At 51.8% G+C, this 22,852-nt stretch overlaps 8 protein-coding genes across 8 annotated transcripts; 6 read left to right on the top strand and 2 right to left on the bottom strand.

Moving 5' to 3' along the window:
* Window positions 1-21: 21 nt before the first annotated feature.
* SETTUDRAFT_168222 (uncharacterized protein) lies at window positions 22-2,462 on the bottom strand. The gene is made up of 5 exons (XM_008025444.1): window positions 2,271-2,462; window positions 1,932-2,211; window positions 1,748-1,878; window positions 1,048-1,701; window positions 22-995 (listed from the first exon to the last, which is right to left on the bottom strand). The coding sequence occupies exons 1-5, from the start codon at window positions 2,391-2,393 to the stop codon at window positions 480-482; spliced, it is 1,704 nt and encodes a 567-aa protein (XP_008023635.1). The 5' UTR covers window positions 2,394-2,462; the 3' UTR covers window positions 22-479.
* Window positions 2,463-3,156: 694 nt separating this feature from the next.
* On the bottom strand, window positions 3,157-5,439 carry SETTUDRAFT_168221 (uncharacterized protein). The gene is made up of 2 exons (XM_008025443.1): window positions 4,590-5,439; window positions 3,157-4,449 (listed from the first exon to the last, which is right to left on the bottom strand). The coding sequence occupies exons 1-2, from the start codon at window positions 5,210-5,212 to the stop codon at window positions 3,372-3,374; spliced, it is 1,701 nt and encodes a 566-aa protein (XP_008023634.1). The 5' UTR covers window positions 5,213-5,439; the 3' UTR covers window positions 3,157-3,371.
* Window positions 5,440-7,934: 2,495 nt separating this feature from the next.
* On the top strand, window positions 7,935-10,010 carry SETTUDRAFT_168220 (uncharacterized protein). The gene is made up of 3 exons (XM_008025442.1): window positions 7,935-8,432; window positions 8,498-9,179; window positions 9,316-10,010. The coding sequence occupies exons 1-3, from the start codon at window positions 7,975-7,977 to the stop codon at window positions 9,823-9,825; spliced, it is 1,650 nt and encodes a 549-aa protein (XP_008023633.1). The 5' UTR covers window positions 7,935-7,974; the 3' UTR covers window positions 9,826-10,010.
* A 259-nt stretch (window positions 10,011-10,269) lies between these two features.
* Window positions 10,270-10,740, top strand: SETTUDRAFT_38329 (uncharacterized protein; the record flags this gene model as incomplete). Its single annotated transcript, XM_008025151.1, has 1 exon — window positions 10,270-10,740. The coding sequence occupies one exon, from the start codon at window positions 10,270-10,272 to the stop codon at window positions 10,738-10,740; it is 471 nt and encodes a 156-aa protein (XP_008023342.1).
* Window positions 10,741-10,932: 192 nt separating this feature from the next.
* On the top strand, window positions 10,933-11,751 carry SETTUDRAFT_168219 (uncharacterized protein). The gene is made up of 2 exons (XM_008025441.1): window positions 10,933-11,280; window positions 11,433-11,751. The coding sequence occupies exons 1-2, from the start codon at window positions 11,055-11,057 to the stop codon at window positions 11,519-11,521; spliced, it is 315 nt and encodes a 104-aa protein (XP_008023632.1). The 5' UTR covers window positions 10,933-11,054; the 3' UTR covers window positions 11,522-11,751.
* A 194-nt stretch (window positions 11,752-11,945) lies between these two features.
* On the top strand, window positions 11,946-13,418 carry SETTUDRAFT_106599 (uncharacterized protein; the record flags this gene model as incomplete). Its single annotated transcript, XM_008025440.1, has 2 exons — window positions 11,946-13,106; window positions 13,161-13,418. 2 exons carry the CDS (start codon window positions 11,946-11,948, stop codon window positions 13,416-13,418), a joined length of 1,419 nt encoding a protein of 472 aa, XP_008023631.1.
* Window positions 13,419-14,896: 1,478 nt separating this feature from the next.
* SETTUDRAFT_176402 (uncharacterized protein) lies at window positions 14,897-16,800 on the top strand (the record flags this gene model as incomplete). Its single annotated transcript, XM_008025439.1, has 4 exons — window positions 14,897-15,368; window positions 15,442-16,282; window positions 16,345-16,515; window positions 16,575-16,800. 4 exons carry the CDS (start codon window positions 14,897-14,899, stop codon window positions 16,798-16,800), a joined length of 1,710 nt encoding a protein of 569 aa, XP_008023630.1.
* Window positions 16,801-17,691: 891 nt separating this feature from the next.
* SETTUDRAFT_38325 (uncharacterized protein) lies at window positions 17,692-19,730 on the top strand (the record flags this gene model as incomplete). The annotated part of the gene is made up of 6 exons (XM_008025150.1): window positions 17,692-18,060; window positions 18,112-18,403; window positions 18,479-18,724; window positions 18,786-18,926; window positions 18,980-19,651; window positions 19,684-19,730. 6 exons carry the CDS (start codon window positions 17,692-17,694, stop codon window positions 19,728-19,730), a joined length of 1,767 nt encoding a protein of 588 aa, XP_008023341.1.
* Between the last annotated feature and the right edge of the window lie 3,122 nt (window positions 19,731-22,852).

Below are 22,852 nucleotides of genomic sequence, written 5' to 3'. Positions count from 1 at the left end.
GAAAAAAAAAACTACCTGTACCTCTCTCTCTCTCTCTCTTAAGGGAAACCAATTCCGGGCCACTTCACCACCACCCGCCCGTCGGTAGACAAGGGCCCCCGCAATCCTCTTCCACTTCCGAGGTCGCCCTGGCTATTCAAGGCTTATCCACCTCCGCGGCGTCTACCGCGCCTGTATGGACTGATGCTGCCAATCACACGTCTCCACCCACGATACGACAACACGCCCACATCCAATCACATGCCCTTGCACACATATACCTGACTGGTTCCAGAATTGCATTGCTTAATCACCCACGAGATCCGAATACACACAATACAGAGCGCCATAACCTCCAAATGATATCAACCACCTGCCTAAAATGCAATCGTGCCACGTCTGAATCTTCGTCCAAGACTGTGTACGGCACAAATATTTTTTCCACATGCTGCAATCTTTCAACAATCCATGTCTCCCCCGTCGACACCGCATTCCACCACCTACGAAGCATTTGATCGTGTGTTACGCTTGCTCGCCTCACCCTGCGCCTTTTCAGATCCGCTGGCGACAGCCGGCGCCGCCTTGTCCTTGGCCCCGGCAGCAGAGTCCTTTGCCTGCTTGGCCTGGGCCTTGACCTGCTCCTTGGAGGGAGCAGAACCAGACCCAACAAGAGCAGAGATGAGGATAGCGAGAATCGTCACGGCAATGGCACCAATGCCACCAGCAACCTCGGGAACAAACTTGATCGCCTCGACGGGGTCGCGCTTGGCAATGTCGATGAAGAGGTTAACCTTCTCCTTGACGTACAGGACTGGGTCGTCCTTGAAGACGAGGTCAGAAGGCGACTTGGGAGTGTCCTCGGGCTTGGGCCTGCTGGCCTCTTCCTCGGCCTTCTCAACAGGGCTCTTGAGGTCAAATGTCTCAGCCTTGAACTTCTCAGCGTCCTCAACAGAGTGGCCAATGTAGATGTTGTCGAAGAGGATGTCGTTGGACATGGTCCAGATTTCGAAACCAATCTATCTATAGTCAGCGACAAAGCCTCGATGCAACGGAACAAAGTGCACTTACAGCGCCAATGGGCTCAAAGTTGGCCGGCGTCTTGTCCTCGAAGTAGTCAGGGTTGGCAATCTTGCGGGGAGCCCAGACGCCCTTGTAGGCCGGGTTGTCAATCAGAGGAGCGGTCCACTTGCCCTTGTAGGCAGGGTTCTTCTTCATAGGAGGCTCCCACTTGCCGCAGCCAGCGACCTCGTCACACTTGGGGTTGGGAACAGTCGGTGGGACCCAGTCACCGTCCTCCTCGTCGTCCCAGTCCTCGGGCTTCTCAGCCTCTGGGTCAGGGATGGTCTTGGGCTCGTCCTCAAGCCAGTCGTCGGGCTTGGTCGCCTCCTCGTCGACAATCTCAAACGGCGCGTCCTCGTCCCAGTCCTCGGGCTTGGTCGCCTCGGGGTCAGCGATGCGGGCCTCGTCAACCCAGTCCTCGGGCTTGGAGTCCTTGGGGTCATCAATCTCCTTGGGAGGGTTGACCGAGGGGGTGAAATCCTCCAAGAGGGTTCCGTTGACCGAAGACTCGCCGTCGATCTTGATCTCGAACGTCTGGTCAGGCTTGACGATGAGCGTGTAGAGCGACGTCGTCTTGACGATGCGGGCCATGGGAGGGTTCTTGAGGTGCTTTTCCTCGTACTCGCCTGTCTTGGGGTTCTTGTGGCGGAAGATGAAGTGCACCTACAACGTCAGCCTCGAATTGGAAAAAATGGGAGAGGCGGCTTACCTTGTTGGTGGCACCGCACTTGTCAGGTCCAAACATGATGATGTAAGGAGAGGCGTTGGAGAACTCCTCGGCGTGAAGGGCGGCATTGTCCTGAAGGAGCTTCAGGTAGGCACCACCGCAGTCAAGACCGTCTGCGTGCGTGTTAGAATACCCAAGCTGCCCAGTCCATGGCGGCAAAACTCACTCTGAAGCTTGACTTCGTACTGAACCACAAGCGTCTTGTCCTTGTTGTCAATGACCTTGGGGAACTTGGCCGAGATGGCGTGGTGGGCAGCCTTGTCCTTGACAATCAGTCCCTTGTCGCCCTCCATGCCCTTGAACACCGAAGGCTCCTCGACGGCCCAGGTACCGACGTATGCCCACTCCTCCTCGTCCTTGACCTCCTTCTTTGCATGCGAGCGGCTCCATCGGGTTTCCCAGTCGTCGGTAAACTGCTCGAGGAAGGGAGCCTTGAGCTTTGTGGGCTGGCGTTTTTTGTTAGCATGGGGCCTTCTTGCGTAAGCAGCCTCAAAATATGACATACGGTAAAAGTAGGCTTTGAGACAGTAGCGGCAGCGGGTGAGGACTCGGCGTCGGGAGCGCTGGCGTCGTCTGCGCGCACAAAGGCGGCAGCGAGCGCAGCAGTAGCACCAATTGCGAAGCGCATTGTGCGTGGCTACCGTCTTGGGTAGGGCTGGGGACTTGGTTAAGGTTGGAGTGGAGGTAAAAGAAGGCTGGGGCGAAGTGGTGGATAAATAAATGCGGCCAGCGAAGCTCAAGGCCACGGTGGTCAACTTCAGGGAAGGTGGGCGGCGAAGCTCTCCACTCTTCTCGGTTAGTCGCCGTGTACCACGGACCCCTGTTAACGGCTATGGAAGCACACAGAAGAAAGCGCTTCACGCATTTGACAGCTGGCCTCTTGCACTGGCACGCCGACCCCGATGCCACAATTGCCCTGTGCAGGGCTGCAGTATTATTCTTCATCATCTATGCGCCCCTTTTTTCCATCCCCTGGCCCATGGCGGTTGGTCCTTGGCTGCGGAGTGCACTCACAGCACGCTCCGGGCATTGCCGCTAGGTCTAAGGTGCATGGCGCGACGACGACGACTACCAGGTGGCAGGTAGAGGGTTGTTCAGATTGCTTCTCAATGCTGCGCTGCCATGATACTTGGATGCAATAAGAGCAGTTGGACACGCCCAAAAAAACAGCGATTGATGTGCATATCTACCTCGCTGTGCTGATGTTCCCATTGAGATTACAGCAATTAAAGGTCACGCCGCATCCTGGCTGGCATTTGCCCCGGGACCTAGTCGCTTCGTATCGCGAACAATGCCTGTTATGTAAGCCGTACGACTGCGTGGTTACAGTAAGCACAACGCATGCAAATTGGTACCCAGGGCTCCGCTTTCATTATGCACCGTGTAGGGAATTAACGCATGTATGTATTTTTTTGGTTGTGAGAGAGCCATTTCTACACGGCTCACAAATGCATCCATAAGTGGCACTTTGAATCGAGGTATATCTCAAAACACCGCCGCCTAGCCAGGCCGTCCGGTGCGACCCGAATGTGTATGCTCTTTGCCCAAGTCCGGTCCGTATGAATAGTACACAAGCCCCCAAACGCCAGGCGCTAAAGTCAAAGTCCTAGTTACTCCATGCTGCATTCCAGATGACATGCCCTATATCGCGTGCAGTATTTACTGTGTCGACGACCCGGCCCAACAGTGAGGGCGGCAGGGGTTCTTCATCCTCGTCCCCAAACGGCATAAACATGCCCGACGGCGTCCTGCGAAGCCCACTGTTTGCCAGCGATGCTGACGACTCACTGCGTCGAAACGAGTAGGGGTCCGAGGCGGTTGGGGTGCTCGGCCGCTTTGTGCAGTATGTGCTCGAGGGATCAAAGAACTCGTCCTCGTCCTCGTCGTCATCCTCGGCAAGCAGAAAATTCCGCGACGGATTGGAAGGCTTCAGGGTTTCTGACGAGGGCGAGGGAGAGAGCCCGCACGGCTTCCAGAAGCCGAGGGAATGTGACTGCTGCGTATCGGGCACGTCTGGCGAGTCTGTCCGATACTTGAGCGTCGTCGACGGCAGCTTTGCAATGGTCTTGTTGTCACCGCTGATGCTGGCTGTGGATGCTGTCCGCGACAGCGGCTTCTTCCTACGCGACCGCTTCATCATGACGACGCCCTCGTCCGACGACGAGTCGTTGTCCTGGTCCCGGGCCCAGGGGTTGTGGTTGCAGTCGTCCTCGTCGTCGTCGGCGTCTTTGCACTCGACAGCGATGCATTGCTCTACCTTATCGTCAAAACGAATATGGCGCCTCTCCCCGTGATCTGGCGTGTGCAGCTCAGACGTGCAGCGCGACGAAAAGTAATCGGTACCCTCGGACAGCTGGCCACGGGACATGGTCGAGGATGTGGGGAAGTCGGGGGTCACATGGCCAATGATTGGTCGAGGCCTTCGCATGTCAAGCGTCACACCGGTTGTTCGCTGGGCTTGCACCGACTCGGCCGCCTGCTGGACTAGCGACGACGACGAGATTGATTTTTGCAGCATAGCTTCTGACATGCTGCGCTTCTTGAGAATTGGCTTTTTGACGCCATTGACGAACGAGTTGGTCTTGGACAGGCGGCTCGCCGGTTCCGAGTTTTGTTGTGAGCAGAAGCGGTTCGATGCAGGCTGCATTGGTCCATACAACCATGTCACATCGACATCTTTGAGCCTGGGCTACCGGTCAGTGTCGTCGCTTGGAAGAGCAGAAGAAAAAAAAACAGCGAGAAAAAAAAACTTGCAACTTGGGCGCACGGATGGGGGTGATGGACACCCCTGCTGTGGATGCCGATCGAAATAATCAAAACTCACCAATTCAGTGTCTCGGGCGACACCGTCTTTAGCTTAAACTGGGCCTTGGCCCACGTTCGCCACGAGGCATTTTCCAGCCTGGAACGCTCACCGTACACATTGCGGTGCTCGACAATGTGCCGCCACGAGGACCAGATGTCTTCTTCGCGCCACTCGTAAGAAAGATAGTCGACGTGATGTGAGGGCTCCTTGCGCACGGCCGTGTCATCCTCGGACATTGGCAGAGGGTCGGGCGTGGTCAAGGGCGTGTCGGACGAGAAAGCGTCCGTAGGCGAGGGCGATGGTGGCGCACCTTGGCGCACACCCGAAGCTGCGGGTTTGGACGAGGCTGCGTCTACAGCCGAGGTGTCGTGGGTGTGATGGCGTGCGGAGGAGCAGCGCGGGAGGGACAGGCCATCGTCGTCGCTGCTCGACTCGTCCGACTTTGTGTCGAGCGAGAGGCTGCTGGAGGGGGTCGAGTAGAGCGAGGATGTGCGCGAGGAGCTGACCGAGGGCGATCGCAGGTCGGGCAGCGAGTACTGGTTCTTGCGGAGCGGCGAGTAGGCGTCGTAGGCGAGCGACGACGACGAGGGCGAGCGTTGGAAGGGCGCGGCGTCTCGGGGCAGCGACAGCATGGCCGTCATGTCGGATGTGCGAGGCAGAAGGGCAGATTCAATGCCTCAATAGCAGTCACAGGCGGTGCCCAGCGGCGTCGACAAAGCTGGTGTGAGCGGCGGGCATCGACATGCGGCTTGTGGCGGCGCGGCGGTCAGGTATGTCTCGGGGAGGGAGGCGGAAGAGAGAGAACGAGGGGATGGTGCAGTGGGGGAGGCGGCGGCCGTCTCTTTTTTTTTCTCCGCGAGTGGTGGGCAGCAGGACAGGCCTTGTCGCTGCAGCCACTCGATAGCATGCGTCGGCGGCGGCGGACGGGCGGCGGCGGCGTGGGTTGTTGTTGTTGTCGTCGCCGTCGCCGCCGCCGTCGCAGTAGATGTCGTGTGTATAGTAGTAGGTAGGTAGGAGAGTGGGTGCATGTGTGGTGTGTATGGCAGGGAGTCAATGGAGTCAAGGCCTCTCTGGCGGCAAGCAGGGCGGGCGGGCAGCTGACGTGAAGGGCCTTTGCTGCTTGCCATTTGCCAAACGCGCGCCGGTCAGGGCCCCAGGCCCCCGCCCGCCAGACATCAAAGGCACCCTACCAGCGCCAGCGCCAGCACCAGCAACAGCACCAGCACGGCTGCGGCATTGGCACTGGCATGCTCGCCCGTGGCCACGCCGCCCCCCAGGCCGCCCTGGCACTGGCGCAGAGTCCCAGTCGCAGGCGCAGGCCCAGTCCCGGGCTTGCGGGGTTGCGGCTAGCCTGCTGCTGGTTGCGCCGGTCGTCATGGTCTAGGTCGAAGCTTTCCGCACTATTGCCATCCATATCCAAACCTTCAATTCTCCACTGCCTCGCCCGCCGCCCGCCCACCTCCTCACTACCACCACCGCCATCACCACGCCCCCAATATACAACCCCCACCACCACCACCAACCCCCACCCCCAGCCCACGCAACCCCCCGCCCGGTTGATCGGCATGCAGCCCAACAGATTCAAGACGACTCGCAAGCCTAGACCGTTGCCCGTCCCATATCCGCCTCGCCGCCCTCTGGCTGCCCGGGGATGCATGCCGGGCGTGCAGCGCGATGCCCTCCCCCCAAGTGAGGCGGCGCGGGGGTGAGACAGACGAGGGGAAGGCCGGGAGCGCCGCCTGCTTGCACTTGGGCGCGCGCCCTCGCTGCCACTGGCACCAGCAGCACCAGCAGCACCCGCACCCGCGCCGCCGTCGCGCGCCCTCTCCCTCTCCTGCGTCGACCCTAGGTGTACACCTACTCCTGCTCTGCTGGGCGCAAGGCGTGCGCGACCCACTGTGCGTGTGCCTGCACGCCCCCGACCTAGGTGTAGGCCCGACGTCTAGCTTCTCAACACCAGCCCGCCGCTCAACACGGTGCCGCGACGCCCATGCCGCAGGCGTGTTATGACGAAAACCGTCCACCGCCCTCGTCCAAACACGCGCTCCTCGGCAGCGCCCTCTGCCTCTGGGCGTACGCGAACCTGTGGGGAATGACGTGCCAGTGCTGCACCGCGACTTCAACAACAGCAACGCAGGCCCCTCGCCCAATGGCCCGGAAGCCTTCTTATCAGCGAGCCATTCTGCATGTTGCAGCAGTGTCCATGGCGCGATTGAGTTGCCTGATACATGTTTTTTCTCTGCGTGCACTAGAGGGCGCGCCCGCCAACCAGGACGGCTCATGGAATTGCCCAAAAAGGAAGCTCGCTGGGCCCACTGGCGTAGACAGACATGTGTGTAAGTAGCATGGCGGTGCTGCCACGGCACTCGTCCCGCACGCAGCTTGAGCCGCATGCTGTGCAACACGCTGGGGGCGAGGGGGAGGAGCGCTCTGTAGCAAAGCTGTAACCTGGCGGCGGCCGTTGGCAGCCCGTGAAACGTTGTTACATACACGCATACGGCCGCTTCCGATGCCCATACGTGCGTACGTACACAGACCGCGCTGGCCCGCTTCTCCCCAGAACAAGACGTTTCAGCCAATTATAGCCACTGCGAGGGACCCACTCCACTGCCACCCCCAGATCGTAGATGCGCATCCACATGCACATGCGCGTCTATGTAAGCAGAAGTCGAGGCACGTAGATAATTCGCCAGGCAACCGTTGGTATTGGCATAAACGCTTTGTCCCGCGACACACAGGGCTATTGTATCCACACGTGTATACGCGCAGATGCAAACGCGCCGGCGCATCATCACCAGGCCAATCCCCCCCTCTCGCACTCGACACACGCACACTTGCACCTCGGAGCTGCTGCCACTCGCTTCGGATATATCTCTATCTCCGCCTGGACGCCCTCCGCGGCACATGGGCGGCTCGATCTAACCGCCAACTCTGCAGGGATCTCGCCCAAGTGCAACGGACGCCTTCTCGGGCGTCGTGACTGTTGAAGCCCCGATTCGCGCGACACTCTGCTATTTCCTAGTACCTGCTCGTGTAACAAAGGCCATGGTTGCAGCCCCGTGCGCTGCTATATAACATGCCACTACCGTGTCGCGCTTAACGTTTCTTTTGAACTCGTCCCTCGATTCGCCCGCCCACCATGACCGCCTCGCACGATGCACTCGCCCAGCCTGGGGCAACCTTGCCAGACCCAAATGCTCCGCACCCGGACAAAGATGCCGACGCCCTGGCTCCGCCGACCGACCGCACTCTTGCACAACAACATGGCACACCAGGGGAAACGCCCCATCAACACACACACGACGACAACCATGCGCCCGCCGACGGCACTGGGCCCCCGCCCCCCGCCCCCGCCCCCGATGACGACCGCCCACAACGGACAAAGTTACAGATCCTCCTCATCATGTTTTCCTTGGCCGTCGCCGTCCTGCTCGTGGCCCTCGACATCACCATTGTCACGACGGCGTTGCCCACCATCGCGGAAGAGCTCAAGAGCGCATCAGGATACACCTGGATCGGCTCTGCATACCTGATTGCCCAGTCAGCCGCCACGCCCATCTGGGGCAAGGTCTCGGACATCTTTGGAAGGAAGCCTATCCTACTGCTTACCAATGCTATTTTCTTTTTGGGCTCGCTCCTCGCCGGAGTATCCGTCAACATGAACATGCTCATTGCCGCCAGAGTCGTACAAGGCATTGGCGGCGGTGGGATTGTCACGCTGGTCAACATTTGCATCTCGGACCTCTTCTCCGTCAGAGACCGAGGCGCCTACTTTGGCGTCATTGGTGGAGTATGGGCATTGGCAAGCTCGCTGGGCCCTGTTGTTGGAGGCCTGCTCACCCAGAAGGTTTCCTGGAGATGGTGCGTGCCTCCTACACCAAGCAGCCACGTGAAACATGTACTGACTTTGCCCCCCCTCACTGCAGGTGTTTCTACATCAACCTACCTTTTGACGGAGTTGCCTTTCTGATCCTCTTCTTTTTCCTCAATGTCACGACGCCCAGAACGCCTCTGCGCCAAGGCCTCAAGGCTGTCGACTGGCTAGGCTCAGTCACCATGGTCGCGGGCGTCACCATGTTGCTGCTGGGACTGGAGTATGGTGGCATAACACATCCTTGGGACTCTGCAACAGTTCTGTGTCTCATCATCTTTGGCGCAGTCATGATAGGCGTCTTCTTCCTCATCGAGTGGCGCCTCGCACCCTATCCCCTGATGCCCCTCGAACTCCTCTCCAAGCGATCCAACCAGGCTACGCTGGCTACTTGCTTCTTCCACGCCTATGTCTTTATCAGCGGCAGCTATTTTCTTCCCCTCTACTTCCAGGCTGTCCTGGGCGCCACACCCATACTGTCGGGTGTCTATCTGCTTCCAATCGCCTTATCCCTCTCATTTCTGTCGGCAACCACTGGCATTATCATCAAGAAGACGGGCCAATATCTGCCTTTGATTTGGTCTGGCATGTTCCTGATGACGTTGGGCTATGGACTTTTTATCGATTTGAACGTCAATTCGTCATGGGCCAAAATCATCATCTACCAAATCATTACTGGCATTGGTGTCGGACCGAACTTTCAAAGCCCCCTCATTGCGCTACAGAGTCTAGTGCCAGTAAGTTTCTCCACCCAGCACCCCCGCTCGCTTAGGCATACTTCCTACAGGTATACAGCAGGCGGGGTTAAAGTTCCATATCTGCCTTGGATCATGGCCGCCACCACTAGTCCGTCAATGCTGACATGCTTTGCAGAAACGCGACATTGCTACCGCTACCGCCACTTTCGGGTTTATCCGCAACCTCGGATCAGCCATTTCGGTAGTTGTCGGAGGCGTCGTGTTCAACAACCAGATGAAATCAAAACAACCCGAGCTTGCTGCTTCCCTCGGCCAGCAAGCTGCGTCAGCGTTCGGCGGAGGTACTGCGGGCGCCAATGTCGGCCTGGTCAAGTCTCTACCTGACTCGCAAAAGTTTGTCGCCAAAAAGGCCTTTGCCGACTCGTTGAGTACCATGTGGATTATGTATGTTGCATTCTCCGCCGTCGGGCTTGCGATCAGTTTTTTGATCAAACGTAACACGCTTGATAAGCATCACGAGGAGACCAAGACTGGGCTTGAGGTGGAGAAGATGAAGAGGCTCGAGAGGGAGGCAGAAAGAGCAGAAAGACGAAAGAAGAGGGCCAGTAAGGGGTCTTTGCCGATTGACTCCGAAGCACAATCAACCGATATTGAAGCTGGCCAGGAAAAGGAGACGGCAGCATAATGGTCTTATTCAGATCCGGTTTGCATTAGCGTTGCATCCACCATGGCATACATTTCATGCACGAAAAGTCGTTTTACATTTGACATACTAATTCAAAAGCACTGTACATAGGTAAAAGTTGCATACAGCACGATGTCACGAATATGAGCTCTGGCTCTGCAAGACGAAATGAAAAGTCATGTCCGTCCACCTAAGTTTGCCCGCAGCCTTCTGATCAGGCGCTGTACTATGCAGACTCTTTGTCCCAGAACCCCTTGAATACGGTCGCGTCAAGAGAACAAAGCAGTCATGAGTGCGCATTCATGTTTTCCATGCCACAAACGCCATGGACCCAACAAGACAGTCTTCACTGTCCAACAACAATTACAACACCCGTACATATCCGTGTGTAGCACCATGTCTCTCTCTCTCTCTCTCTCTCTTTCATGCTCCTTCGTAGCAAAAATGTGTTATTACCGTCTATACATCTTCATGGGCTGCGGCCACTCGGCGTTATCCAAGACGCCCGTGCGATACTGCAAGGATGCCTCGTCACACGCATATTCCCACGACACTGGATACAATACTGACGGCACACTTGCTAGAGAATCACACGACAATTTCCCCTCTACCCCGCGAGTGAAAAAGCATATGGATACCGTGGGTTTGGACAAAGAGCACCGCTTGCATCATCCGTTTCACACCATCAGGCTGGAGCACTTGTGTGTGGGCTGCGCGCGGGATAGGGAAGACAGGCTCCGCGTGCTGAGTTTGGGGATGACGACGGTGAGGTTTGATGTAGAGAAGCGGTTGTATAGGTATCAGGGCGCGAGTAAAGTCGCCTCCGAGAGACAGGATTGGGGAGGAGGAGGGATGGTTGGGGGATGGATGGGAGGTTGGAGTATGAAAGTCGGTACTGCAGGGTTGAATAAGTAATAGAACATATTAATCCAGATTCAAGACATGATTAACACTTTCATTGATGGTCCAAAAAAACTGTGAACGTATTATGGTTTTGGGGACATATCAAGCAAACGTCGCCATGCCCAAGAGTGGTGATGCCATGTCACGTGCGCCTGCCGCCAATCGCAGCTCCGACGATTCCAAGCTCACCAACACCACCGCTCGCGCGCCTCCACACCACCGCCGACGCCAGTTGCCGTACCGGAACCACTCGAACTGCTCGCTCCAGGGCATTCCCAATACACCGACGTGACGAATTTGTCCGCGCACACCTCTCCGCCGCCGCAATGCCGACGCCCGAGTCCGAACTCTTCCTGGCCAAAAAGCCAAAGGTTGCGCCAACATTTGAGGGCGTCGATTACGACGACAACACGGCGCTCAAGGCTGCACAGGATGCCATAATCAGGGAACAGTGGGTCAAGAGCATGATGGCGAGGTTAGTGCGGGAGGAGATGGGCAAATGCTATCGGAGGGAGGGAGTCAACCACCTGGAAAAGTGTGGACATTTGCGAGGTACGTCGTTCCATTGTGATACTTGTTCTTTGGGATGCTTGGGCGGGTGGAAGAAAAAGACGTGGGACCGAGGAACGAGAGCATGGTTGCAAATGCCACTTCGCGAGTGTAGAAGACGCATATGGGAAGCACGGCTGACAGTGGCTCTACAGAGCGATACTTTGAGCTCCTCAAGGACGCAAAGGTCAAGGGATATCTTTTTGCGCAACAAAACTACATCGACGATGCGCTCAAGCGATAGACGGATCCGCAACGGCCGATGGGTATTGGCACGATTATATGAATGCCGGGCGACTCGTACACTACCCTGCAGCAACAGCTACCAGCATGAGGAAAACGCAGAGAACTGATTTCTGGCAATCGACGAGCACCTTGAGGAGAGATGCGACAGTATTCTTGACAGGCGAATCTGTACATATGCGTGCCGGATGAGAGGCTGATGTAGCACGAATATAGGAACCATGTTTACAATTGCAATGGTACAGTCGACCTTTGTTTGAACTGACGTGAGTCCAAAAGCAGCATACACACGGCGTTGAGCCTGGCTAGACTGTTGGCTGCCGCAACGCCCGGTCACGGCATGATGAGGCCAAGGCTAGCTCACTCAACCCCGCTACCACTGCGTACCTGCATCGCTCCCTACAATCGCAACGACGCACACCACGATGCCGTTTCCGTTCGTTCTGCCGACTACGTCGAGTATATCCTTTATCGAATACTATAACAGCAGTACACACCCGTCACTACCAAACTGCGCGACAACTGCACGAGGCGTCCTTCGCGACGTGCTCAAGCGACACAAGCGTATACCGCCTTCGTCACAAGCATCCAATCTTTCGACGGTGATATCCGCACTCAACGGCTACCTGCCATATCTGTTTGCATTGGATGCGGGCCTGAGCGGTGCAAGCTGCGCAGGAGAGGAGATTGACCTGGTCTTGGTCAAAGAGCTGGAGGTGGAATGGCGCTCGACACTGGGAACGTCAATACCAGGGCGTGAGCCTGCGCGTGTCAAGGTCAAGAGTCTAGATAGCGAGCTATGCTTTACTTTGTCGACGCTGGCCTATGTCTACAGTCTCCAGGCTCGAGCACAACTACACACACTCTACAATGCAACCCTGCCGTCACCCGAGCAACGAGCAACGGCAATCAGCACTGCCATGAAGCATTTTCTGGAAGCAAACTCGATACACACATATCTGTATAATCGCTCGGGGCAATGCAATTCGCAGCCTGCAGCGGTTGACATTTCGACGGGGGTGCTGGGGGCGCTTGCGGAGCTCACCATGGCCGAAGCCACGCTCATCACGGTGCTGAAAGATGACCCTTACCCAGCTGTGGTTGTAGAAGACAGGAACAAGCAGAGCAAGGACTGGATGTTTCGAGGCGTCGAGATACCCAAAGTCCGCGCGCACCTGTTTGCCCGTCTGTGTCTCGCGTCTGCTGAGCACGCTGCAAAAGCGCAAGCCATGTTTGGGCGGTCCCCGAAGATCAGCGACGATTTACTCAAGTACGTGGATGACCTGCGGCGGACGGCAAAGGGCAAGGCCTGCCGTTTTCTTGCTTGCGATGCCGAGGCTGGTGGCAAGACGGGAGAAGGCATTGCGTGGCTACGAGGGGCCAAGAAGGAGCTGGGTTTCACGGCATTAGGGGCTGAGGAGGACAAGAAGAGTTCTGGGTTTTCCAAGCTGAAGAAAGAGTGGCAAGAGAAGCGAGAGGACCGCAAGATTGAAAAGGGCGGAGACTGGGGCACTGATGCAGGCAAATTCGAAGAGGGGCGCATAGTGGATATGCTGCTGAAAAAGTGGGAGAAGCAAAACGACACTGTATGATTTTTTTCCCCTTGTGACGAGACAGAGAGAGTTTACTGACGGATTCAGGTGGGCGTCCAACTCATTCCGCCATCGGAGCCACTGCTTGCAAGCATGCCGTCTGGGCGAGAGTACCACACAACAAAGATGTTTGTTGTACCGGCACTGGAGGAGGTGGCGCTGGTCCGCATGAGGGCGCCGCCAGACCCAAGTGAAGTGTTTGAGGGCAACGAAGAGGACAGCGCCGACGAAGAGGAGCGGAATGCTCCCGCTGGAGCGTTTCCTGGCACGAAGACAGACTATGCCCCGAACACGGGCTACTACTGATAGGCGAGACGGCGGCATCCTTGGCAACAGATTTTAATATCCGTCACGCATGACTTGGGCAATCTTCTGCACTTCGTATACAGGCTGTCTTTTTTTTCGTCCACGTACGTAGCGTGGCACACGCGACTTCCACAAGGTTCCGAGCCACTCGTTGCATCGTCTCTGAGCTGACTTGTGGCCATTGAGTGAACCGGAGGAGGCGAGGGCAGCTTATCGCACGTAGGATGCTATGCGCAATCCCGCGCGCAAGGAGTCATGTGGTTTGAGAGCCACATCTTGTCACGCCGGCTGCCTATGCCCGTTGCAGCAGGTCCAGCCGTGCGAGTGTATACCATGGTCTTGGGTTTGCGAGACGCTACCCTGTAGCAACGGGCGCGCAGGCCAAGGTCGCATGTGTATCTATGTTGGTTGAGATATCGGAGCGGCTGTGTGTCAACGCGGGCCCAATCAGCTCCCTATACATAATGTGTTTGTTCAATCTTGGGGGTTCGTGTAGCAGGGCCTTGGTGCCAAAGCTTACCCGGCTTGTTCGTCTTAGCTTGGGGTTTTGTCGGAGAGTATGTGGGTTGTGATCGGTGTGCGTTGAAGTTAGAATGGATAACCAGGCAAAGACGACCACCGACTTTAACGTCATCCCAGCCTAATTTTCGCACCTTTGTGTATATATGTGTGTGTATGTTTCTTTTAACGTATATATACATACAGTGCTGTATTAGGCTTGTATATCCCTCCCCCAGCGCCACGAAATCTCCAGAGAAGCTTAACGTTGCACCTCCACTCAGACGAACGCATTGCACGCGCGCCCCATGAATGATAAGGCAGAAGGAAGAACAAGCTAAACCCGCCTTGGGCCGAAGAACGACCCCCCCTCCAACCACATCTTCTAGGGTACTGATAAAGAGATAATCCCCATTCCGCCACATCATTCGCTGCCGAAACTGCCTATCTGGCCTCCGCATGCGCCCGCACCGCCGGCCACGGGGTGCGCTGCTGATACACATAGTGCTACGCCACGAGAGGGAATGCGGAGACGGGCGGTACACCAACAGGCCAGGGCAAAGCGACAGGCACACCCACACACACATGTGCATGTATCCACGGTTCTGCGGGTGATTTGACATGTGTTGCGTCAGGCCCGATGCAGGCAGGGTATTCACATCTTTTACTTACATGTACAAGCTGCATATATATCTATCCCTTCTCGCTGTCTACAGGCACGGGTGGATGAGCAGGCGCGCTGCAGAGGCTACTTACATGCTGGAGTAGCTATTTTTTTTCCTTCCCCCCTACTTGCTTATATTACCGGCGGTTGTTACACATGGTGGTGGCAACGACCTGGTAAATCCTGTTTTTACTCCTAACCTCTTTTTTGGCCAGACCTCCCTTACTCCTCCTTCCCCGCTCTTCCTCAACATTCGGATCCAGGAGTCGAGAGTTACGATATCCGATTAACTGACTCGGACTTCTGCTAAAACAAAATGTCCACATCTCAACAACAAAAACACTATGGCGGCCACACGGTCGCCGAGGAGCCCGTGACATCGGTGCTGCCCGGCGGCGACGTGCCGTATGACCCAGACCACGAGTTCAATTCCGATGTCGAGGTGCTTGCGGCGCTGGGCTACAAGTCCGAGTTCAAGCGCGAGTTTACGCCTTTTACTACGTTTTGCGTCAGCTTTGCTATTCTGGGCTTGCTCCCGAGTTTTGCTTCGACTATGCACTTCGGCATGGGGTATGCTGGCACCGCGGGCATGACTTGGGGCTGGATGGTCGCCATGGTCGGTATCCAGAGTGTGGCGATGAGCATGGCAGAGCTGTGCAGTAGTATGCCGACCAGCGGTGGCTTGTACTACGCGTCTGCTGTGCTGGCGCCAAAGGGTTGGGGCCCGTTTGCTGCGTGGATCACTGGGTGGAGCAATTGGCTTTGCCAAATCACTGGTGCACCTTCCGGTTAGTATTTTTTCTTGATATCAATACGTGGGGAGACGGCCTGTTGAAAGGCGGCGTGCTGACGGGTTTCCAGTGAACTACGGAACGGCGGCTATGATTCTGGCGGCGGCCAGTATCAGTGATCCGACATATGTGCCGACAAACTACCAGACGTTTCTACTGACCGTCTTGATTATGATTATCCACTCGGTCATCTCGTCCATGCCGACGTGCTGGCTGGCGCAGTTCAACTCTGCGGGCTCGACCTTCAACTTCCTCGCCCTGGTCGCCGTCATCATCATGATTCCCGCTGCGACAGACCGCACTGATCGCGGGCTCCCGCGATTCTCCCCTTCCGGCGAGGTTTGGGGCACAATTTTCGAGGGGACTTCGTTTCCAGCCGGTATCACGGTGCTCATGTCGTTTATCGGTGTCATCTGGACCATGTCTGGGTACGACGCGGCGTTTCATCTGGCAGAGGAATGCTCAAACGCAAACATTGCTGCCCCGCGCGCCATTGTTATGACTTCTGCCACGGGTGGCATCTTTGGCTGGTTTCTGCAGCTCGTCGTCGCCTACACCGTCGTCGACATCCCCAGCGTGCTTGGCTCGACGCTTGGCCAGCCATTCGCCGCGTACCTGATGCAATGCATGTCGCAGAAGTTTACGCTCGCCATCCTCTCCATCACAATTATCGCTGGCTTCAGCATGGGCCAGGGCTGCATGATTGCCGCAAGTAGAGTTACGTTTGCGTACGCGCGTGACGACTGCTTCCTGCTTTCCAAGTACTGGAAGCAAGTCAACCCGTATACCCAGACGCCTGTAAACGCCGTGTGGTTGAACTGCGCCATTGGCATTCTCTGCTTGCTGCTCATCTTTGGCGGAGAACTCGCCATTGGAGCTTTGTTTTCTATTGGCGCCATTGCAGCGTTTACGTAAGTTTTGGCTCTGTGATACTACCTGCTGGATATCTAGTTTGCTAATATACATCTCGCAGCGCCTTTACCATTCCCATTTTCATCCGCGTCTTCCTGGTCGGCGACCGCTTCAGGCCTGGGCCATGGAACCTGGGAAAATATTCTGTTGTCATTGGCACGATTGGCTGCAGTTTCGTCGCCCTCATGATTCCTATCCTGTGCTTTCCCAGTGTCACCGGCTCACAGTTGGAGTAAGTTACCCCCATTGTTCCTCCACTATTCGAATTATAAATCTAACAGCCCCTTTCAGCGCAAGTCAAATGAACTGGACGTGTCTTTGCTACGGCGGCCCCATGTTCATCGTCATCATCTGGTGGTTCGTGTCTGCCCACAAGTGGTTCAAGGGCCCCAAAGTCAACATTGAGCACATGATGCATGACCCTAAGCATGTCCTTGAGGGGCGCAGTCCATCAGGCGATGAGGGTAGTGAGACAGTCGGCATTATACAGGGGAAAGAGTTCGAGGCTACGAAATGAGATGGAGACTCGTAGAAGACAAAAAGTGTCGAGGAAGTCTTTTCATACCATATGTATTTAGTAGCTGCAATGTTATTTTATTCAATTATTCAACATTGAGATCATCTATACGCATGGTTGATGTAGCAACGAGAATTGTCTGTGATCCTTGTCTACTCTCTATCATAATCGCTTATCGGTGGTACATGGCTATTGCTTACTTACTTTTGTTGAGCTGGTGGCTTGTTGCCTCGGCTGAGCTGCATTCGTTGCTGCTGTGGCTTTGCAAAGGCACTATTCTATAGCTGTCATGAGGTACTATCCGTCTCAAAGCAAGATGATGCCAAATAGGGCTCGATAAATTTAGGAATCATAGCTTGTAGTTCGGAGAATGACCAAGCAAGATTCGGACTCTGGAACCAATGTCCGTCCAAGCGTGCCGAGCCGCACGGTACAGTGGGCTGGATTCACTCTTTGGAGCCTCTCTTTCTAGGAGTTCCGAGTAGATAGTTCTAGATTCCTGCCCAGGCCATTGATGTAACCATTGGGCGGGGCCAGCTGTGTTTCGTCACGGGGACTAACTACTAACTAGCGTAACGTTGGTTCACCGAATACGAGCTCCTCTATAGAACCATTAACTACTACCTGCACAAACGTTACAACGACCCTAATCATTGAATCACAACGCTGATTAGCGGAGGCTTAGACCCTTCAATCAAAACATTGGTTAGCCCAGGCTGAGCCAGCTACATGTATGCGCTCAGCCTCAGCTGAGAGAGCCGCGTCCTGCACAATAGATGCAACAGATATTAGACTTCTGCTAGCTTGAAACCCTGCCAACATCTTCACCAATAAGTCTTGTTATAGCAACCTGAATCCAATCTAGAAATCCATCTCCAAGTCCTCTCCACGATGGTTGAGCGTTTTGCAAAGTACAACCCGATTGGCGGCGCCATGTCGACTCCTCTCTCAACATCTTCAACTGATTTGACCGACTCTCCCGCCAAACCAATTAATCGCCGAAGGCACCATGGCCGCTTGTTTTGGACCGAGATCTGTTGGCGCTTGATGGCGACTCTCATCTTTAGCATTGCTATCACAATCATCCTTTACAGCTTCTCGCTAAAGGGCATCCTTAGTCGTTGGGAGAAACGCTGGTCCAATGCACTGGCCATTTTGTTTTCGTCGCTGGTCAGCTTGAGCACGGGTTCGCTTCTGGGCTTGTTGGGCACCATGCTTCGTTGGCCTTTGCTGGCACGCAAGCTGCACACACCAGTTGATGTATGACGATCCTACGATACATGTATCTCTATATGCTAATTCCTTGATTAGGTCGATTTGATTCTCGGAATGTACAGTCCAACGGGGGCCCTTAGGCTCATCTGGGTACATACTGTTCATAAGCGGAAGTGGTGTTTTACCACGGTGGTTGTTCTGGTTTACTTGCTCGCCAACATCATTGGTCAACTTAGCGTTGCTGCATTTGGATTGACCTTTGATTTGAACCAGCAGCCAGGGATAGAGTATCCTGCCAGTATAACCAATTGGAACACAACCGACTGGTATAATGACACCATGCTCCAGACCGCGGATGATGAATATGGGTTTCTTAGTCAAAATCTCCGTAAGTCCGATTATGTCGGTGGAAGTATATGATTGATGACAAGGACAGAACGTATGAATCGGTACGCAACAATAGGCCTTTCGAACGTGCCAGGTGGCGACTTTGATTCAAAGAACATATCGACTTATAATGCGACGAACATCAATGGACATGGCTTGAACCGTATGATTAATGGGGATAGAGTAACTTACTCGTACTACTTGAAAGAGTACCGCGGAGAAGAAGTTAACTCATCCAAAACCAATGTACTTCATAGTTCATCCAAATGTATTGGGGAAACTGTGTCGCGATCTCCAGACGGTGAGATGCAGAGATATCCCGGTAAACATAACCCCCAACTCGCGTATGCCCCAAGGCTACTGACCAAAGCTCATGTACTTAGGTGGGGATACTACTGATGAGACATTCATAACCGTTCTGAAAAATATTTTGAATATCTATCAAGCATCTCAAGATGATATTATATGGACAGCTCCGCTGCATTATGGACGATTGAATGAAGGATCAGAATGTGCAAGAACATGTAAGGACTATCACCCATTCTATAATCATCGGGTTCTCACAATAGAAAATTAGACATTTACACTGAATCCTATGAGGGTGATGCAGGACGCAATCGTAATGTGTCGCTCTTCCAATGCGATACATGTACTAGCCACAACACCAGCATACCGGGACTCGGGCTACTCGAATTATCTCACAGCACCACGCACAACATTTCAAATCTTGTCCACCGAATTAGTTCCTTTGACCGTGTGTGGGGACCAATGGAGGAGGGCAGTCATTATACTGTCAGAGCCTACTCTGGCATGAACAAGAACGAACACTTTGCAAACTACATCAACGAGGTGGTTAAAGGTGGATACGAAGAACTTTATCCAGAACTTGGTATTCCAACACATGCCAAGCTGCATGCTGCACACCTCGCGGCGCGTCTTCCTCTTCTCGCCGTCATGGGAGCTGACATCCAGCTGCCAAGGATGACCCGAATCCCAGGTGCATCTGAGCGGCGATTTGTAAATGTCAGACTGAACGTCGACCTCAAGAAACCAATCGAGGTTCTTGTGGGTATTCTCGCAGGCCAGATGCTGGCCATCGCCGTTGTTGTTTTCTATTGCAGGAAGGTGTTCATACGGGACTATGCAAGCCATCTTTCTGTTGCCAGGTTGCTGAAAACGACCATGGAGGGCGTGCAAGGCATGAGTACACATACCGGTGAGGAAATTACCGAATATCTGGACAGCAAAGGTGTGATGATGAGATATGGGACGCGGCGAAAGGACGACGGGGCTTTGGAGGTAGATCTGTGCAACGATGTCGAGAATGACTTTCCAGACGCTATGTATGGATAATAGTGTTCTACTCCTTATTATCATTACTGCTATCTCAGACTCATAATGTACAGAGGGGTGACACGAAAAAACGTCACTCAAAAAGTTGTTATTTTAAAACTTTGATATCTAGCTAGAAAAAATAGCTAAAAATAAACGGATTGCAGATTTAGAAGGCCAAGATCTCCTGTTTTAGCATAGTGAACCCACTATCTGCTTAGTCAGCAGCCCTGAGCGAACAAAAATCCCCAAACTAGAAGCTTGAATACATCTAAACTAAATATCTAGATTACTCTATTGTTTTTATATAAAAAGGTCTAAGTCTAATATATATTATAGATCTATCTTTAATCTCTAAGCTCTGACTGTTATAGTATATCTTTACTAGTTAGATCACGTGATATATAGAAGAGTCTGATTTTTTTTAGAGTATATTTATTTCTCGCTAAGAATAGAAGCTAATATTTAGTGTACCAGCGCTTAGCTTCTACTATAGCTTGCCAACGCCTAGGTAGAGATAAAATACAATTATCTATATCCTGTTGTGGAATAGCTTGCCACTCTTCAAAAATAGCCCTAGTAAAAGCCGCTATACTCTTTTGGTTATTACCTAAGCCTAAAAAGGATCTAGATCTTTTAGATAAATGGTTTTTAAGTAAACTCCACACATTTTCTATTGGATTAAGATCTGGACTGTAAGGTGGATGAGGGAAGACTTCAATTGAATTTCTTTTAAACCAGCTGAAAACGCTTTCAGTAGTATGCATTCTGAAGTTATCCTGCTGAAACTTCCAGCCTAGATAGTAGTTACTTATATCTATAATATATCCGAATTTGGGATTTATAGCTCTCTAATTAGGTGTGCTAGATTAATTCTTAGATATAAAAATATATATATTACTTACCTGGTTTTATATTAGGCTTTACTTGAGGTATTAAAACCTTACGGATATATTGGTGATTATTGAAGTTTGGAGAAGAATTTGGAGCCCGAATTACTACTAGATCAGATCTACCACCTATCCAAATTGCTCCCCAAACTTGGATAGTAATATCTCTAGCTATAACACTATTAGTAAGCAAGCTAAAAATCGATTAAAATATTAATAAAATACTAGACTAAAAATAGATACTTTTAGCCTATTAGGATTTTTTTTAACTTACATCTTGTAAGAGGCTACGCCTAAAGTGTGTGTGTGATCGAGTATGTCTATACGACTACCTAGACTTCAAGAAGCTTGAAGTCTTGTTACTGCCTTTTTGGCTATGGATGGCGTAAGTAGTCGTACGCTCGGCCCGTTGGGCCCGCCCATCACACATCTATTGGCTGTAGAAACTTGTTCTCGACCTTGGCGCTTATTTTGGCGTTTTCTTACATATTCTCCTCTATATCCTCGGCCTCTTTGGATTGCTGACTCATCTGAAAATATTATCCTATCTAATCTAATATTAGATAGATTTTTCAGCATATCCTTAGCGTATCTTAATCTATTTTTAGCTTTTTCTTTGTTTAAAATTGATTTTTTCTTTGCAATATTAATAGAATAGCCCTCTCTTTTTAAAAATCGCTGTAAAGTTCTAGTTGAAATATTGACGTCATTTTCAATTAATAGTCGGCGATTTGTTTTTTTAGGGCTCCTAGTTAAGTCTCTATTAATAGATCTTCTATCTCTTTCTGAAAGCTTTCAAACTCCGCCTCTACTAAATCTTTCAAGCTTTCTTTTCTAATTTTTTTTCTTTTTAAATCAATAAATATCGTCTCTAATAGCCTTAGGTGGCTTACTAAGTAAAATAGATATATTTTTAATGGCTATATTTGCCTTAAACAAACGGGCAACTTCAGCTTCAAATTTTAGAAATTTTGGATCCATAGTGAGGAATTAAGAAATCACAAATTCAGGATAGAAAGAATCAAATATATAGTATATTATGACTAATCATGCTTAGTAATACACTAAACTTAATTTAGTAACTTTGTCTTTGGAACTTAATATTTAATTCTAGAGGGTTGCTAAAAATAGAAAAAAAACATGTCACGTGATCTTCTATATATAGACTATCACACATCTCAAAACTAAGCCTTTTCAAGTAAGGACTATTGTTTTACAATAAATGAAATTTTTATTATTTTAGTCTCCTATATTCTATAATTTTTCTCCGCTCAGAGCTGCTGACTAGGCAGGAGGTGGGCTCACTATGCCAAACTAGGAGATCTTGGCTTTCTAGATCTGCAATCCGTTTATTTTTAGCTATCTCTTCTAGCTAGATATAAAAGTTTTAAAATAACAACTTTTTAAGTGACGTTTTTTTCGTGTCACCCCTCTGTACTTAAATAGCCTTAATTTTTTTATTTTTTATTCTTTATAACCTTTTAACTTTACTATATTTAGTTAGTATACTTATATCTAGCGCTCCAATAGTCTCTTGAAGCTACTATCATAACTATAAATTTAACTTTACACTTCGTTTATAACGCTCTTCTTTATATATAGTCTTTTTACTACTATTAGGTTCTACTATCACTTTTTATCTATTTAGTTATTTTTACTTTTTTTATCCTTTTTATCTTTTTTATTATTACTTACTTCATTATTACTTTAATGCGTACTTTAGCTTTTCCTTTATTTACGCGTAATACTAGTAATAATAGTTTTAGTAAAAATAAAGCCTCTTTCTCTCTAAGTAGCGCTTTCACTACTACTACTACTACTAGCTTTTTTCTTTACTTTTACTAATAAGCCTGCCTTAGGCTTTAACTATAATTACTATGTAAATACTTTACGCTATAGCCTATATAGACTTATTACAAATTCTTTATTTTTAAGCGTTACTAAGCTGATTTTACTAATTTATTCTTAGAAACCTGATTTTTTATCTTTTTTTTATTATTCTTTAGTATATCTTTACTACCTTTTTTTATACTTTTTCTTATAATAGTTACTAATTCTAAAAAGCCTTTTATATAGTTAATATCTAAAAATAACTTTAGTATCTCTTTAACTGAGTATTATTATCTACTATAGTATTGTCAGATAAGTGGCAGAATCCGGGTGCGGACTCGAGCACCAGGATTCTGTGATCCCAACCAGTCAGGGCTGATCGCCAAGACCTAACCCTA

The sequence above is a fragment of the Exserohilum turcica genome, assembly GCF_000359705.1.
Source record: "Exserohilum turcica Et28A unplaced genomic scaffold SETTUscaffold_14, whole genome shotgun sequence".
Lineage (NCBI taxonomy): Eukaryota > Fungi > Ascomycota > Dothideomycetes > Pleosporales > Pleosporaceae > Exserohilum > Exserohilum turcicum.
Note: the sequence above shows the minus strand (reverse complement) of the source record. Positions and strands in the feature narration are given on the sequence as shown.